General features: G+C 53.1%; 1 protein-coding gene and 1 long non-coding RNA gene across 2 annotated transcripts; one reads left to right on the plus strand and one right to left on the minus strand.

The window, feature by feature from the left end:
- Positions 1-1,630: 1,630 nt before the first annotated feature.
- Positions 1,631-13,279, plus strand: MMD2 (monocyte to macrophage differentiation associated 2). The gene is made up of 7 exons (XM_072349617.1): positions 1,631-2,236; positions 8,896-8,977; positions 9,358-9,518; positions 9,703-9,777; positions 10,005-10,106; positions 10,506-10,575; positions 11,223-13,279. Exons 1-7 carry the CDS (start codon positions 2,190-2,192, stop codon positions 11,424-11,426), a joined length of 741 nt encoding a protein of 246 aa, XP_072205718.1. The 5' UTR covers positions 1,631-2,189; the 3' UTR covers positions 11,427-13,279.
- On the minus strand, positions 3,750-6,589 carry LOC140258903 (uncharacterized). Its single transcript, XR_011905317.1, has 3 exons — positions 6,477-6,589; positions 5,834-5,934; positions 3,750-4,267 (listed from the first exon to the last, which is right to left on the minus strand). It is a non-coding gene; the product is annotated as an uncharacterized lncRNA (long non-coding RNA).
- Positions 13,280-13,290: the final 11 nt, after the last annotated feature.

Raw genomic sequence — 13,290 nt, forward strand, 5'->3', positions numbered from 1 at the left:
GTTTCCTGACATCTGTCTTGATGCCCCAAAATCACCTCGTTTGGGGCGCCCCAGCATCTCAGCAGCCCTCACTGTGAGCACCGTGCGCTGCTTTTAAACGTATTTTCAGCGGTGTTCTTTTCCCCGCAGTATTAGAAGTAAAGCACTCACCGTATCGTTTATGCCCTTCCTCAGCCTGAAGGGGGTTTGCTTTCAGCTGTCTGGAGTGCTTCAGTAACAGCCAGTGCAAGATCCGTGCAGCAAAAAGCAACGTGTGGCGCGAGATCATTTGCTAATTGGTAGGAAACCTCATTTAAAGCAGCACGTAAAGATCCGTGGGCTCGGGGATGTGGGGCTGCAGCCGTTCCCCTGCAGGATTTCGTGAGGCTTTCGTTGCCATAACAACTGCAGCCAGGCTTCAAAAATAGTAACTTATTTTTCATTCCATTCGCCTTTTGCCCTCTGAGACGGATCTATTTCGGGAGCGATGGTTCCATTTAGGTGCCCTCCTCCACTGCCCCTGTCTGTGGGCTTTGGCTTGGGGTTATGTGGGTAAAAAAGGGGATTTGTTGCTGTTTTCTCTTCCAGCCAAGTGCGGAGCAAGGTAAAGCGGGGAGCAGGCATCACAAAACAGGCTTTGCCACAGCCTTGTCATCCTGAAGCTGGGGAAGGAACTTGGAAAAACAAACCTCAAAACATAGGGGAGGGCTTGGGAGTGATCTCATTGCGTGGCAGCGTGAACCTGTCACCTACAGCAAGGGCTGTCCCAGATACACTGGGAAGGTCCCTCTGGAGCAGGGACATATTCATTCCCTTGTCCTCTGCTTGGTCCCAGCACTGGAAAACATGCAAAGAGGCTGAGCCCAATGGATCCCATCACACAGAGCATCCCCCTCCCGTGCGTCCCATGGAGGAGCTGAAGCTGCATTTGGAGGGGGTTGCACAGAGTTAATTCATGCCTTGAATTATGTAGCACACAAATGCCCCTCTGCCGCAGGGATTTAGTGTTCACTTGGATGCAAAAAGGAGCTTCTAAGCATGATTTGGAACTGATGGAAAATGATGCTCTCAAGGAAGAGCTTCAGCTCTGTGGAGCTGCGTGTGATTGAACAACCATACGAGTATACCCTGCATGAGTTGTTCCCCCTTCCTCCCACCACCCTTGTTACAGCATCAGTAGGGTCAGACCGTGTTGGGGACATGTGGGCTCTCCTCCTCCAGGTGCTGTTATCCCTATGGTCCTTTCCTTGTCCCTCACCTGCTACCCTGAAGGCACCCTGAAGGAGAAGACCTCCAAGATAGCTAAGTCCAACTCAAACTCGTTCCCACCATGACACCAAACCATGTCCCTCAGCACCACATCTCCATGGTTCTTGAGCACCTCCAGGGACAGTGAGCCCTGGCATGGGGTGGGCACACTGCTGGCCAGCCGCTCACAGACCTCGGGTGGGTATCAACACCTCAACAACCAACCCCTGGCACTGGGAGATGATAGAGAGGATGGAAGCTTTGGATGGAGGCTCGTGGCTCCCCAGCCCTGCACACCCCGTTGTGACAGCTGGAGCAGAGCCATCAGCCCTGCAGAGAGCTGTGGGACAGAATGAACAGAATGCTCCCGATAAAATAAATAAAAGCAAAACCAAAGCCGAACGTCTCCCTCGGGGGGACTGGGGGCAGGAAGAGGCACCTCAAAAGGTACCCACAGTCACCACCGCGCTCGCTGCTCCTTCCATCCCCCCCGTCCCCCGCTTTAATTACATTTTCAATTCAAATCTGCTGCTATTTGATCCGCCGGGGGTGTGTGTCTGTGTGCGGGGGGTATTTTTAGCTGTGCTTAAAGCTGCCTGGGTGGATAAGAGAGATTGTGCAGGTTGCCGCGACCAGGCGGAGCGGGACGGGATTTGTCCCCCCTCCTCTTCTCCTCCCCATCTTTACCCATTTGCTGGCTGTGAGCGGGGCTGGCTGCCTCTCCAGCTGCCTCCTTTTCTGTCGCCTTTGTTTTTCCCCGGATTCTTCTCTTGTGCAACAGGGGGGCGAGGCTGCCCTCTGCTTCCCCTCCTCCCCGGCATTTCAGCCCCGACGGAACCGATGAAGTCCCTGCGGGTCCGCAGGGCATCGCCAGCCTTGCGGGGTTCGGGGTCCCCCGGGCTCCTCACCTCACATTGAATCGCCCGTGGCCGCGTCCCGGGACGCCCCATGGCACCGCCGCGATGTTGGCGTCCAGAGCCCTGGATTTCCAGAAGACGCGCTACGCCAGGTAAAGCCCTCGGCGCGGGGATTGCTTTGCTTTGTGCCCCAGCCCCTTGGATCAAACCAGAGCCCAAATCGAGCCCTGAGAGACCTTCAAAAGGTGCTGAGTGCCTCAAAGCACAGGGCAGGTGCAGGCTGTTCCCCTCACCTGCAGGCACACGGTGTCTTTCAGGACAAGTATGCCTGTTCCTTTTTGCATCCGTAAGGGATTCAGAGCATCGCTCCATATAGCAGGGATTGGGTTTGCTGCCATTCAGACCTACCATCCCCATATGCCACACCAGTCTAAGGCACGCAGACCAAATAGGTGTTTGGGGGGGTGCTGGGTCTAAGGACTGGTCCTGGAATTCCCCTCTGGGTTTAACTTCGCTCTCCTCCCACTGCTGGGGCACTGGCAGCCCAGTTCTCAGCTGGCACGGACCTGCTGCTGGGTGCTGACTCCCATGGGAATTACCAGCTTATGGGGATCCTAAGGGCTGTGTAATGCTTGGCCATAGGATGCTGGGAAGGTCCCAGGACAGGTTTTGCCCTCAGCTCCCTGGCTGGGGATGTTTCCATCACTGCACAGAGCCCTATAGGTAATGCAGTCCTGAGGGGCACGTTTCTGCCCCATCAAAGTGCTGGTAGTGCTGTTTGGGACCGACATCCCCCTCAGAAAGAAGTGAAAATGAAGGGTGGTGGCATTCTTGCTCCAAGCAGGAGAAATCCTTCACTGGGGGGGGGACGTAGAGGCTGCCAGCACCACACACCTGGACCCAAACTCCTCCTGAGAACAGAATTCAAACATTATTTTTCCCCAGCCTGCTTGTAAAGGGCCACTGGGAAATGGAGCCAAGTTTAGTGCACCCAGAACAGGGAAAAAACAGTGTGTTTGTTCCATGGCAGCTGTGCTTTGAAGACTGGAAGCAAAGGACAGCTGCCCCCCATCACAATCCATCTGCTGTCCTGGTCACCCCAAATCAGCATCCTTAAGGTTTGCTATGGTCCTTATGGAAACAGCTTGTTAAAGGAGTGTGTTGGAGTGGACACTGCACAAGAATGGGACTACAGGGCATGGGAATGGTCAGACCTTTGGGGTATTCTTGATCCATCACTGCATGTAAGAGTTTGGATGGGGAGTGGGGTGAGATAAATGTCCCCCCAACTCTCACCCCATGACATACTGATGTGGTCACCAGCACGTGATGCTCACCCAAAGCTCCCTATATCACCACAGAGATCCTCTTACCCCAGTGCTTAAAAATAACCATTCACTAATCCCCATCCCCCTGGGCTCTGTGTGGCAGCTCTCCTCTCCTTCTAAACACTCTTCCATACCATATCTCAAAAGAGACCCTAAAGCTACTCTGTCTCTCATGCCAGCAGCTCCCCCAGCTCCATCGGGCCATGGGTGATGGGGACCAGCATGAGTGGGAGTTGCAGCAGCACCTGCACTGCCCTTCAGGGCATCATCAGCATCTTGTCAGGTCTTCTCAGAGGGTAAAGAACTCTCAATTCCTTGGAAAACATAGCAGAAAGTTTCCTTTGTGGCAGAAAAGCCTGGAACAGCTCCATTTTTAATGTCTTTTATCTAATTTTGAGCGAGGACCAGGAAAGGAGGAACTTGGCCATCAATACACCTGCCAGCAGGAATAAATAAAACACAGCGACCTGTTGGATGGGGGCTGCAGTGGTTTTAACAGAGATGAAAGGCAACGGGATCAATGCAGGAGCAACCTGAAAACCACGGGGAGAAACCCAGGGCTGGAGGGCGCTGAGTGCTCTCAGGTGGGCTCTGGGGATGGAGCACTACACTTGAAAGAAGGAAAGCAGAGGGAGGTGTCCCCATTTCCCACCAGAGCAATGGCTCGGTGCAGTCACATCATCCCTGGAACCCATCAGGGCCAGGTCACAGGCCAGTAAATGATCCCTCCCTTACCCTGTGCTGCTTTGGCTCACTTTTCACTGTGGGCTCTGTTGGGTGCCTGTGTGCAACTGCAGTTCAGCTCTGGTCTCCCTGCAGGCACATAAATGCTTCTCAGTGTTGGGCCATCAGGAACTGTAATTGAAAGGAAACAAGATTACAAGGGGAACGGCTGCATCTGACCAGGACCTGCAGCTCTGGAGTGGAGCAGCCAGAGTGAGGGCACTGCTGGGAGCTGCAGCCTGCACTGAATCACCATAATTAAGTGGTAGAGGCTCAGGATTTGATTTGCCCACACAAGAGGCTCCATGTCTTATTGCACTTGCTTGTCTTGCCCTGCACAGAGGAGCAGCAGCCAGGAGAGTCCTCATGACAGTCCATAGGTGCTTGATCCAGGCTTGTCCTTATCTGCGTGGTACGCAGAATGTGAGCACTACCACATCCACCAGCACTGGGGGATGGAGCAAAAGGTCAGGGGAGAATTTCACTGCTCCCTGTGCACTTACACACTAAGCAAGGAGACACAGACTGGTCCCATCCTGTACATCTCTGGGAGCCATCGGTACAGAAGACAGAGAAAGCATTGGGGTGTTCAAACTCCAAATACACAAAGACTCGGCTGAGGCAAAGCCACTGTGCTGGGAGCATTTTCTCCCTGTTTGCTTTGTAAAGGAAGCACAAGCAGCCCTCATATGCTCCCACACACAGAACTGTTTTCCAAGATCTCTGCTTCCCCCGCAGCCCATATGATGAAGCAGTGAGAAGGGGAAAGCTTCCAGCACTGAGATGGCAGCTCTGGGCTGCTGATGGGTCACACTGTACCCATTGGGACCTGCAGCGCTGACTGTGAACACCCTGAGAGAGTGACCCAATGAAAAATAGGATCACCACATCTTACCAAAATATTGGCTCAGCTTAGGAACAGTTTGACTTAGATACTTACTCCCTGAAGTCAGCACGGGGAGATCTCATGCATGAAGTTTGTCCAGACTGTAGTCGTTGCATCCAGGTACTGGGAAGGCAGTGAGCACTCACAGAGTTCTCAGCACAGCTGGCTGGAGATGAGGACAGCCCCCAAACAACCTTTGAGAGAGGCCAGGGGAGCAGGCAGGAATCACTGCATGAGCAGCAGCAAGTCCCATGGGCAGCCAAGCCATGATATGCTGCTAGGGAAGGACAGCCTCTTTGCCAGCTGGGAAATGGATGCACCATGTCCCTCCTCCAGCTGGTGTTGGATATCAGCCTGATGTGATTCCTTGGCACAGCTTGCCCTGGTCCATTCCATGAGATAACCGTCAGTGCAATACATGGAACACAAGGCACTGCCCCGTGTAGCTGCCTGTTGAACAGGCAATGTGGGCTCTGCAGGACTCAGGCACCCTTTGGAACTTTCCAGGTAAAACTTAACCTTAAGCCTCAAGCATTTTCATGTAGTGCTCATAATCCTGAGTCAGGTGGGCTCTATGTGACATCCCCTAGTAAGGCCAAATACCACCAACATCACAGTGCTTGCTTCAGACACCACTGGGTTGAGCGGTTCTGAGTTCCAGGAAAGCTAATAGCAAATAAAGGGGCTTTTCAGCCCTACCAACAGCCACTGAACACCTGGGGGGTCAGAGTCATGTTGTGACTAATCAGGGCTCACCAGGACCAAATGAAACAAGAAGTCCCAGCTCAGAAAGTAATTTGGGAAACACTCACCGATCCCATCTGCTGTGAATAAACAACAGCTCTGCTGTGGCTGCAGGGTCACGAGTTGCCTCAGAAGAGCTGGAGATGCTGTCTGTACAGAGAGCAGAAAGCTGCCGGAGAGAAAAATCAGTATCCATACCTAGAAGAGCACCATATGTTCTGTAGGAGCACACATGGGAGCAGAGGCTCCAATGGGGCACATGCCTGCGTGGGCAGCTCCACAGATGGCAGTGCCAGGCAGAATCAGCTTCTGCGTTTTTACTTCCCTATGGAGAATGTAAGCTCTTCTCTGCACCTTCACGTGCAGCACACTGAGCTAATTGTGAGCTGCAAAGGAGCTCAAGAGGATGGAGCCTCTTACAGGGGCTACAGTTGGGGCTTTATCAGATTATGGGACAGAAGCAGTACACACCAAGCCTCAGCTTATAGGGGTGCTGCAGCAGCATGCACAAGCCCCAAGACCAAGCCCTGGCATCAGCACAGGGCATTCTGCCTCCAGCCTCATTAGGGCAAACAGAGGCCATGCACAGAGAGGGTGTGGGATGGTCTGTCCCGCAGGGCCACATCTGCTCCATCTCTGTCACTGCATGCATCACGGCACATACATGCTCCTAAGTCTGGCTCTATCAAAGAACACCCAGAAGGGCCTTACCAGCACAACAGCATCCAGTAAATGCTGTTGCTTTCTCCATCCATCCTCTCTGCAGGATGCCACTGTTAAAGTGCAATCCTGTTTTTCCTTGGGCAGGATGCACAACAAAGCAGCTCCCACCTCTACAAGCACAAAACTGAGCTCTGAGCCAACCCTGCCCTTTTATAAGCCATTCACAGGTGAAACCCACAGCCATCAGCTGCTCCGGCTCATTCCCTTCACTTGCCAGCACCCAGCACTGACTGTTAGTGGGCAGGGGATGTTCTGGTGGCTGTCACAGCCATGGCAATGTGCCCAACACCTTAATGCAGAGATGCATGAGATGTGGAATGCATACAGCTAGACACAGGGCAGTGTCAGACACTCCAATGCACCCCCATGAGCTGTCCCAGGGAATCATATAACTGAACCCTTGTATGGGAAATTGGTAATCACAGCCTGAACCTCTGATTAATCAGCTGAGGCAAGTGTCGGGTCAGCTATGGGAGCACAGGTGAGAGTGATGTAGCTGTGCTCCCAGAAGGGATGGAGCTTGACTCCAACTCCTCTAGACCTCATTTAAGGGCTGACCACCACTAAAGCAGCATCTCTTGGAGACTGCTCTCTGGTGGAGATTGCCCCAGCTTTTTTCAGCAAAGGCATCCATACTGGTGACTTTCCCTTTACAAATAACCTTTTGAATTATCTTTTCTACCATCTTCATATTATTCAACCTTACAACCTTCTTTTCACTTTCTTGTCTCCCAGCAATGTCAAAGCAAGAGCCAGGCATAGCTGTGTGATTTTTTTGAGGTCAGAACTTTGTTCCTGGACAGAGGTCTTAAAAAATAAAACAACAAAAAAACAACATAAAAACCCACAACTACAAAACAGGAGGGAAAAAAAAACCACACACACAAAAAAACAGAGTAGGAGAAAGGAACAAGCCTGGGAAGCTGTCTCTGTGCTCTGGCCCGGCTTCTGGGGACAAGGGGCTCTTTGTTCCTCTGGGCTGAGCCGGGTGCTTGGTCCCTTTTCAGTCTCTCTTGCTGGACAAGGGGCCCAGGGAGGGCAGGCACAGCCCTGGGGCTACAGCAGTGACCCACGCTTGGTCCCCACCAATTCTGGGAGCCCTGAGGGCTGTGCTAAGCCCCGGGGTGCTCTGCTTCTCATGCGCTGTCCCAAGGAAGAGAATAGGCTTGTGCTCCCATCCCAGAGGTTTTAAACTTTTCTGTGCCTTTTGAGCTTTGCAGTCACACAGTGCTTGCTGAAATGCTCTGCCCAAAGGGTTGGGGGTTGGGAGGGGGGGTTGTGGGAACTGATCTCCCCTCTGCGTCCCTCAGTCACCGCCAGAGGGTCAGAATGGAGCAGCAGCCGGTGCGGGGCTCTGTTAAAAAAATAAATGCAAGGAAAGGCTGTTAAAAAAATAAATGCAAGGAAAGGCTGTGTGCATGTTACCCCAGCAACTGCAACGTCACGCGGGACGTCTGGGCCTGCAGCCCCACTTCTCCTGGTTATGAAAAGGGAAAAGAGAAAGAGAAGCAGAAAGCAAGGGGGACCTGGGGACAGTCTCCTGGCAACGTGGGGCAGCGGTGGCCTCCTGCAGGGGGGGGACATGGCTGGGGCATGGGGAGTGCAGCCAGCCCTGGTGGGATGGGGGGAACCCAGTGTCCCCAGGATGGAGGTGGCATCTCCAGGTGTGGAGGGGGCAGTCCCAGGGTTGCTCAGTTACATCCTGGTTGTGGGCAGCATTTGTTTCCTTTGGGTCTAGTGTGTGCTGCAAGCAAATTCCCTCTATTTGTAGAGCACAGGGAGCTGAACCCCTCTGTTTCTCTCCCTTAGGGTCACCCTCAGCAAGGTCCAGCTACCCCCAGCCCCTGGCTGCACACAGCTGTGCTGTGAAACATGTGGCAGATGGTGCAGGAGCAAACAGGGTCAAGGAGCAATTAGACCAACTCCTGCCCCTGCACCCGGCTGTCCTGTTCTAATCTACAGCATAAAGCATCTTTAAAGCACTGATTCCAAGGTGCAGAAGTGGAATGATCACTGTTATACCTTTTCTCTATGCCCACCCTGCTGGAGCAGGGAGTGGGGCATGGCTGCTTTCAGGGATGCACATTTAATTTGCAGCATCACCTACCCAGCAGCGGGCTGCTGGCACAGCTCCTTATTGCTCTGTGTGCATTGATCTGATGGGAGAAATCGATACCTTCCTCTACACGCCAGGAGCAATCTGATACTTCGGGCAAAGAGAACCAGAAAATAAAGGAGGAAAGTTTCCTAGGGAGCATGGAGGGATTTCCCCAGCAGCAATCAGCACTTGGGACACTTGTGGGGGCTGTGGGGTGGGTGCAGGCAGTACCCAGAGGCACTGCCCTCCAAAAGGGCTTTCTCAGTCCTCCCAACCATTGATGGTGTTTCTCTTTGTGCTCCATTGCAGGTTCATGAACCACCGTGTCCCCTCCAACCGCAGGTACCAGCCGACGGAGTATGAGCATGCGGCCAACTGTGCCACGCACGCGGTGAGTCTGAGTCCCCTCTTGGGGTGAGGGACAGTGCCCGGCCTCAGAGATCACCAAAAAACCATCAATAATCAGCCCTGCAGCCCTTGAGGGTCTCGGGGTTTGGATGAGCAGCTGTGCCTGATGCTCTGGAGATGCTTTCCTTCCTGCTCCAGCCCTGGCATGAGATGGTCCTTTTGGGATGGCCCTTAGCAGAGTAGGAATATTTGGCAGAGCATGGCCAAGAGGTGTTGGTCCTCCTCATGCCCTCCTCCTTCTCCCTGCCTGCCTACCCTTCTGTGTGGTGAAGTGAAAAAACACCTACAAGGAAGGACAGGGACTATAGATCCTCTGCTCAGTGGAAATGCAAGTTGTGACCAGCGGGCTCCTTCTCCTCCCAGTTCTGGATCCTGCCCAGCATCCTTGGCAGCTCCATCCTCTATATCCTCTCTGATGACCGGTGGGAGACGATCTCAGCCTGGATCTACGGCTTCGGCTTGTCCAGCCTCTTCATTGTCTCCACCATCTTCCACACCATCTCCTGGAAGAAGAGGCATCTCAGGTACCAGCCCTGCCTGCTGGGGGCTCAGTCCTGTGTTTGTATTTGTTGCACAGCCCAAATCCTCTTGGTCAAAGTTTTTCTGAGCCAATGGGAAAAAGCATTTTCTTGTCTTTTTGCAAATGCATCTGGCTTTACAGAGCACAGTGCCACAAGCTCTGACTCCATCTGTCTGTCCATCCTGCAGGACTGTGGAGCACTGCTTGCACATGTTCGACAGGATGGTGATCTACTTCTTCATCGCAGCATCATATGCTCCATGGTGAGTGCCTGGCGTGCTCAGCCCTACCAGAAAGCAGAAACCAGCCCAGAAGTAATGGTCAGAGATTGCACTTTCCACTAAAACTTCCCATTCTCTGCATCTCAATCCCTTTCAGCTGATGTTATGGGTGGGAAGGGCAGCATTGCTCCAGCACCTCCTTCCTGCAGGAGGGTTGGGGTGCAGCAAAAGAGTTGGGGTCCCCCTCACCGCAGCCCTGGGTCTTGCAGGCTGAACCTACGGGAGCTGGGGCCCTGGGCCTCCCACATGCGCTGGATCATCTGGATCATGGCATCTGTTGGCACCGTCTATGTGTTCTTCTTCCATGAGCGGTCAGTGCCTTTACCCATCTCTGCCCTTCCTTCCCTGAATGCCCCAGTGCAACAGTCCAGCTGTGAGAGAGGCCCAAGATGGAGACAGACAGATAGACAGACAGACATGGGGTCTCTGGGCAGCCTCTTGGGGAGGAGGATCACATCCTTACCCCATACACTGTGCTTTTAGGAGGCTGCAGCTCTGAGGCAGGGATGTGGGAGGGAGGATGCATTGTCATGAGTGGGTTCTTCCACGGGGTGGCACCAAATAGAAAGCTAAATCCCCCAAAGCCTTCCCAAAGCTTTCTGCGTTGCCAGCTCACGCCTGGAAATGGGAACTCTCGTGGTGACACCCATAGATGAGATATAAATGTAAAATCCGACCCTGCCTCCAAGCACCTTCTCCATTGGCTGCAGGTACAAGCTGGTGGAGCTGGTGTGCTACGTGATCATGGGCTTCTTCCCCGCCTTGGTCATCCTCTCCATGGTAAGCCATGCTGGAAAGCACATGGGCTCAGCACAAGAGCTTGTTCTGTGGGGTTGGGATGCTCCAGAGGGTTGGCATGGTCCAGCCTGTAGGCAGTAGGTGTTGGATGAAGTGATGTGGTTTGATTGTGATTTGGGTGCCCATGTGTGCCCATGGCCATCTCCAAAGGAGCTGCTCTCCGTGCTCCATTGTGTTGAGAGCATCCCAGCAAAGCTGGGTTGCTGGCCTGTATGGGAAATCACAGCCTGAACCTCTGATTAATCAGCTGAGGCAAGTGTTGGGTCAGCTGTGGGAACACAGGTGAGGGTAATTCAGCTGTGCTCCCAGAAGGGATGGATCTTGACTCCACCTCCTCTAGACCTCTTTTGGGGGCTGACCCCCCACTGAAGCAGCATCTCTTTGAGGTTGCTCCTTGTTGGATATTGCTCCAGCATTTTCCAGCAGACTAAAGGCCTCTGTTTGGTGAATCTTTCCTTTAAATAACCTTTTGGATACTTATCACCACCTCTCTTGTACCAACTTCACATTATTGCCACTATACACCACCGCACACTGGCCATAAGGAGGGAATGGTGTGGGACAGGGCAGGTCAAGGCTCTGACACACTGCTGCTGGTGACCATACTGTCCCCATGCTTTTTCTCTCAGCCCAACAGGGATGGCCTCCCAGAGCTGGTGGCTGGTGGGATTTCCTACTGCCTGGGCATGGTCTTCTTCAAAAGCGATGGCCGCATCCCCTTCGCCCACGCCATCTGGCACCTCTTTGTGGCCATTGGAGCTGGCATCCATTACTACGCCATCTGGAGGTACCTCTACCGGCCCAGCACTCTGGAGGCCAAAACGTCCCGATAGACGCCTTAAGGACACTTCACATCAACGGGGACATGGAAGGGGAGCAGGGAGGGGAGCCTGGCCCATGGGCTCACCCCGAAGCCACCTGCTGCCCCCTGCATGATTTTGATTTTAAACAGATTTTTCTTTTTTAACCTTGAGAACTGTTTATTTTTTTAGGCAACGTTTTCATAATGTGGTGACCACCTGAGGGGCTGCAGGCAATAGGGGAGCTTCGCTCACCCTACTGACCCCAAGCATCCCACTGGGGCTGTGTCCCCACACTCCCTTGGCTGGTGACACCCTGGGGACCTGCATCAAGCTCACAGCCATCCCAGCCTGTGGTGGCAGAGTGGAGCTCCCTAAAAAGAGCCTGAATGGGTTGGCACACCTGCTTGTCTCATAAACGGTCAGAAGTCATTTCAGCATCAGCCTTCCCCTCCCATGCTTTTGACAGGAAGGTCCAGTCAACAAAGCCTTATATGCCATTGAAACTTGAATCTCTTCCAGCATTCCCCAGACTCCAAAGCACCAGAAAGCCCTTTCTCCAAACCAGTATTAAGCACACAACTCGGTGTGTTCCCCCTGGACAGGCCCTCAGAGCCATCCCAGCTGTTTTCTCCTAGGGTCTCTTGGTTTCCTTGCTGCTCTCAGTGTCACCTGGCTGCCTTTGGGCTGTCCTGACCCTGGAGCTTGAAGTGTTCAGGCTCAGCCTTGGTTTCTTTATGTCAGAAGAGGGCCCTGGTAATGGCTCCATGTAGCTGTGCCATTTTGCAGCAAATTACCAAAGAGAAGTTTCCCAGATGCTCTTCCCGTGGCTGTGGTCTCCATGTAGGAAAAAAAAACCCACCCTTTCCTATAGGCAGAGTGTTCCAAGAAGGGGCTGCATGCCCTGTGTCCCAGCTTGGCACAGGGCTACTGGGGCTCTGCCCTTGGTGTCCCGGAGCAGCCTTCAGCATGGAGGGCTCTCAGGGTGACAGGAGGTCTTGCAGGCAGGAGGTGATGGACCAGGTGAGGTCTCTGCCGTCACTTCACCCAGGTCCCCAGGATACAGCCCTTGCTCCTTTGAGCCACACTTCTCAGCCTTGTGGGAAGGAGAAGAAGAAGGAACTGAGCACTGAGTGATGGGCAGTTTGTGGGGTGAATGTGGGGTCAGAATGGAAGGTCTGAGACTGTGAGCTGCCATTTTTTGCTATCAGGCAAGTCATTACTCTGTGCCTCAGTTTCCCCTCTTGTAAATTGGGGATGCAGACAGTGACTGACCTCACGGGGCTGTTTGGGCTCTGTGGAGCACCTGGAGGATGGCTGGTCATTCACAGACACCATGCTCTATCTGTCACTGAGTTTGTCACCAGCAGCACATGGTGACACTGGGCTGAGTGCACCCAGCTCTCCTCCCACAGGGGAGCACACCAAGGATCAGCCCCATTGCAACAGTCCCTGGCAGAGGCAGCCCATGGGATTTTGTCCCTGGGCTTTGTGCCACACCATTGATCTCAGAAGCTTGCTAGGGATGTGAAGCCCAGAAGGATCTTTCTGAGGCCACCACAGGGCACACTGCGGACATCACCACTTGCCTATCCCCATGCTGAGAATCCTCCCCTACACGTGCCCTTTCCTTGTGCAGCGGGGCAGGATGCACAACACGCTATCTGTTTGTCAGCCTACTTTGTACTAATTTTAAACAGTTCATAATGTCTGTGAAGGAGCTTCCTTTTTAGCATCTTGTTTTTTTCACCATCCCTTCTCGGTCAAGCAGTATTTTGTATTTAACACAGTACTGGATCAAATTAAAAGCAAAGCTAAGGAAGATAACAGTAGCGAATGCTTGTTTCCTGTGGAGTAGGGTTGAAATAAAAACTCAAGATACCTCACTACTGCCTGT

Source organism: Excalfactoria chinensis, chromosome 14 (genome assembly GCF_039878825.1).
Source record: "Excalfactoria chinensis isolate bCotChi1 chromosome 14, bCotChi1.hap2, whole genome shotgun sequence".
Lineage (NCBI taxonomy): Eukaryota > Metazoa > Chordata > Aves > Galliformes > Phasianidae > Excalfactoria > Excalfactoria chinensis.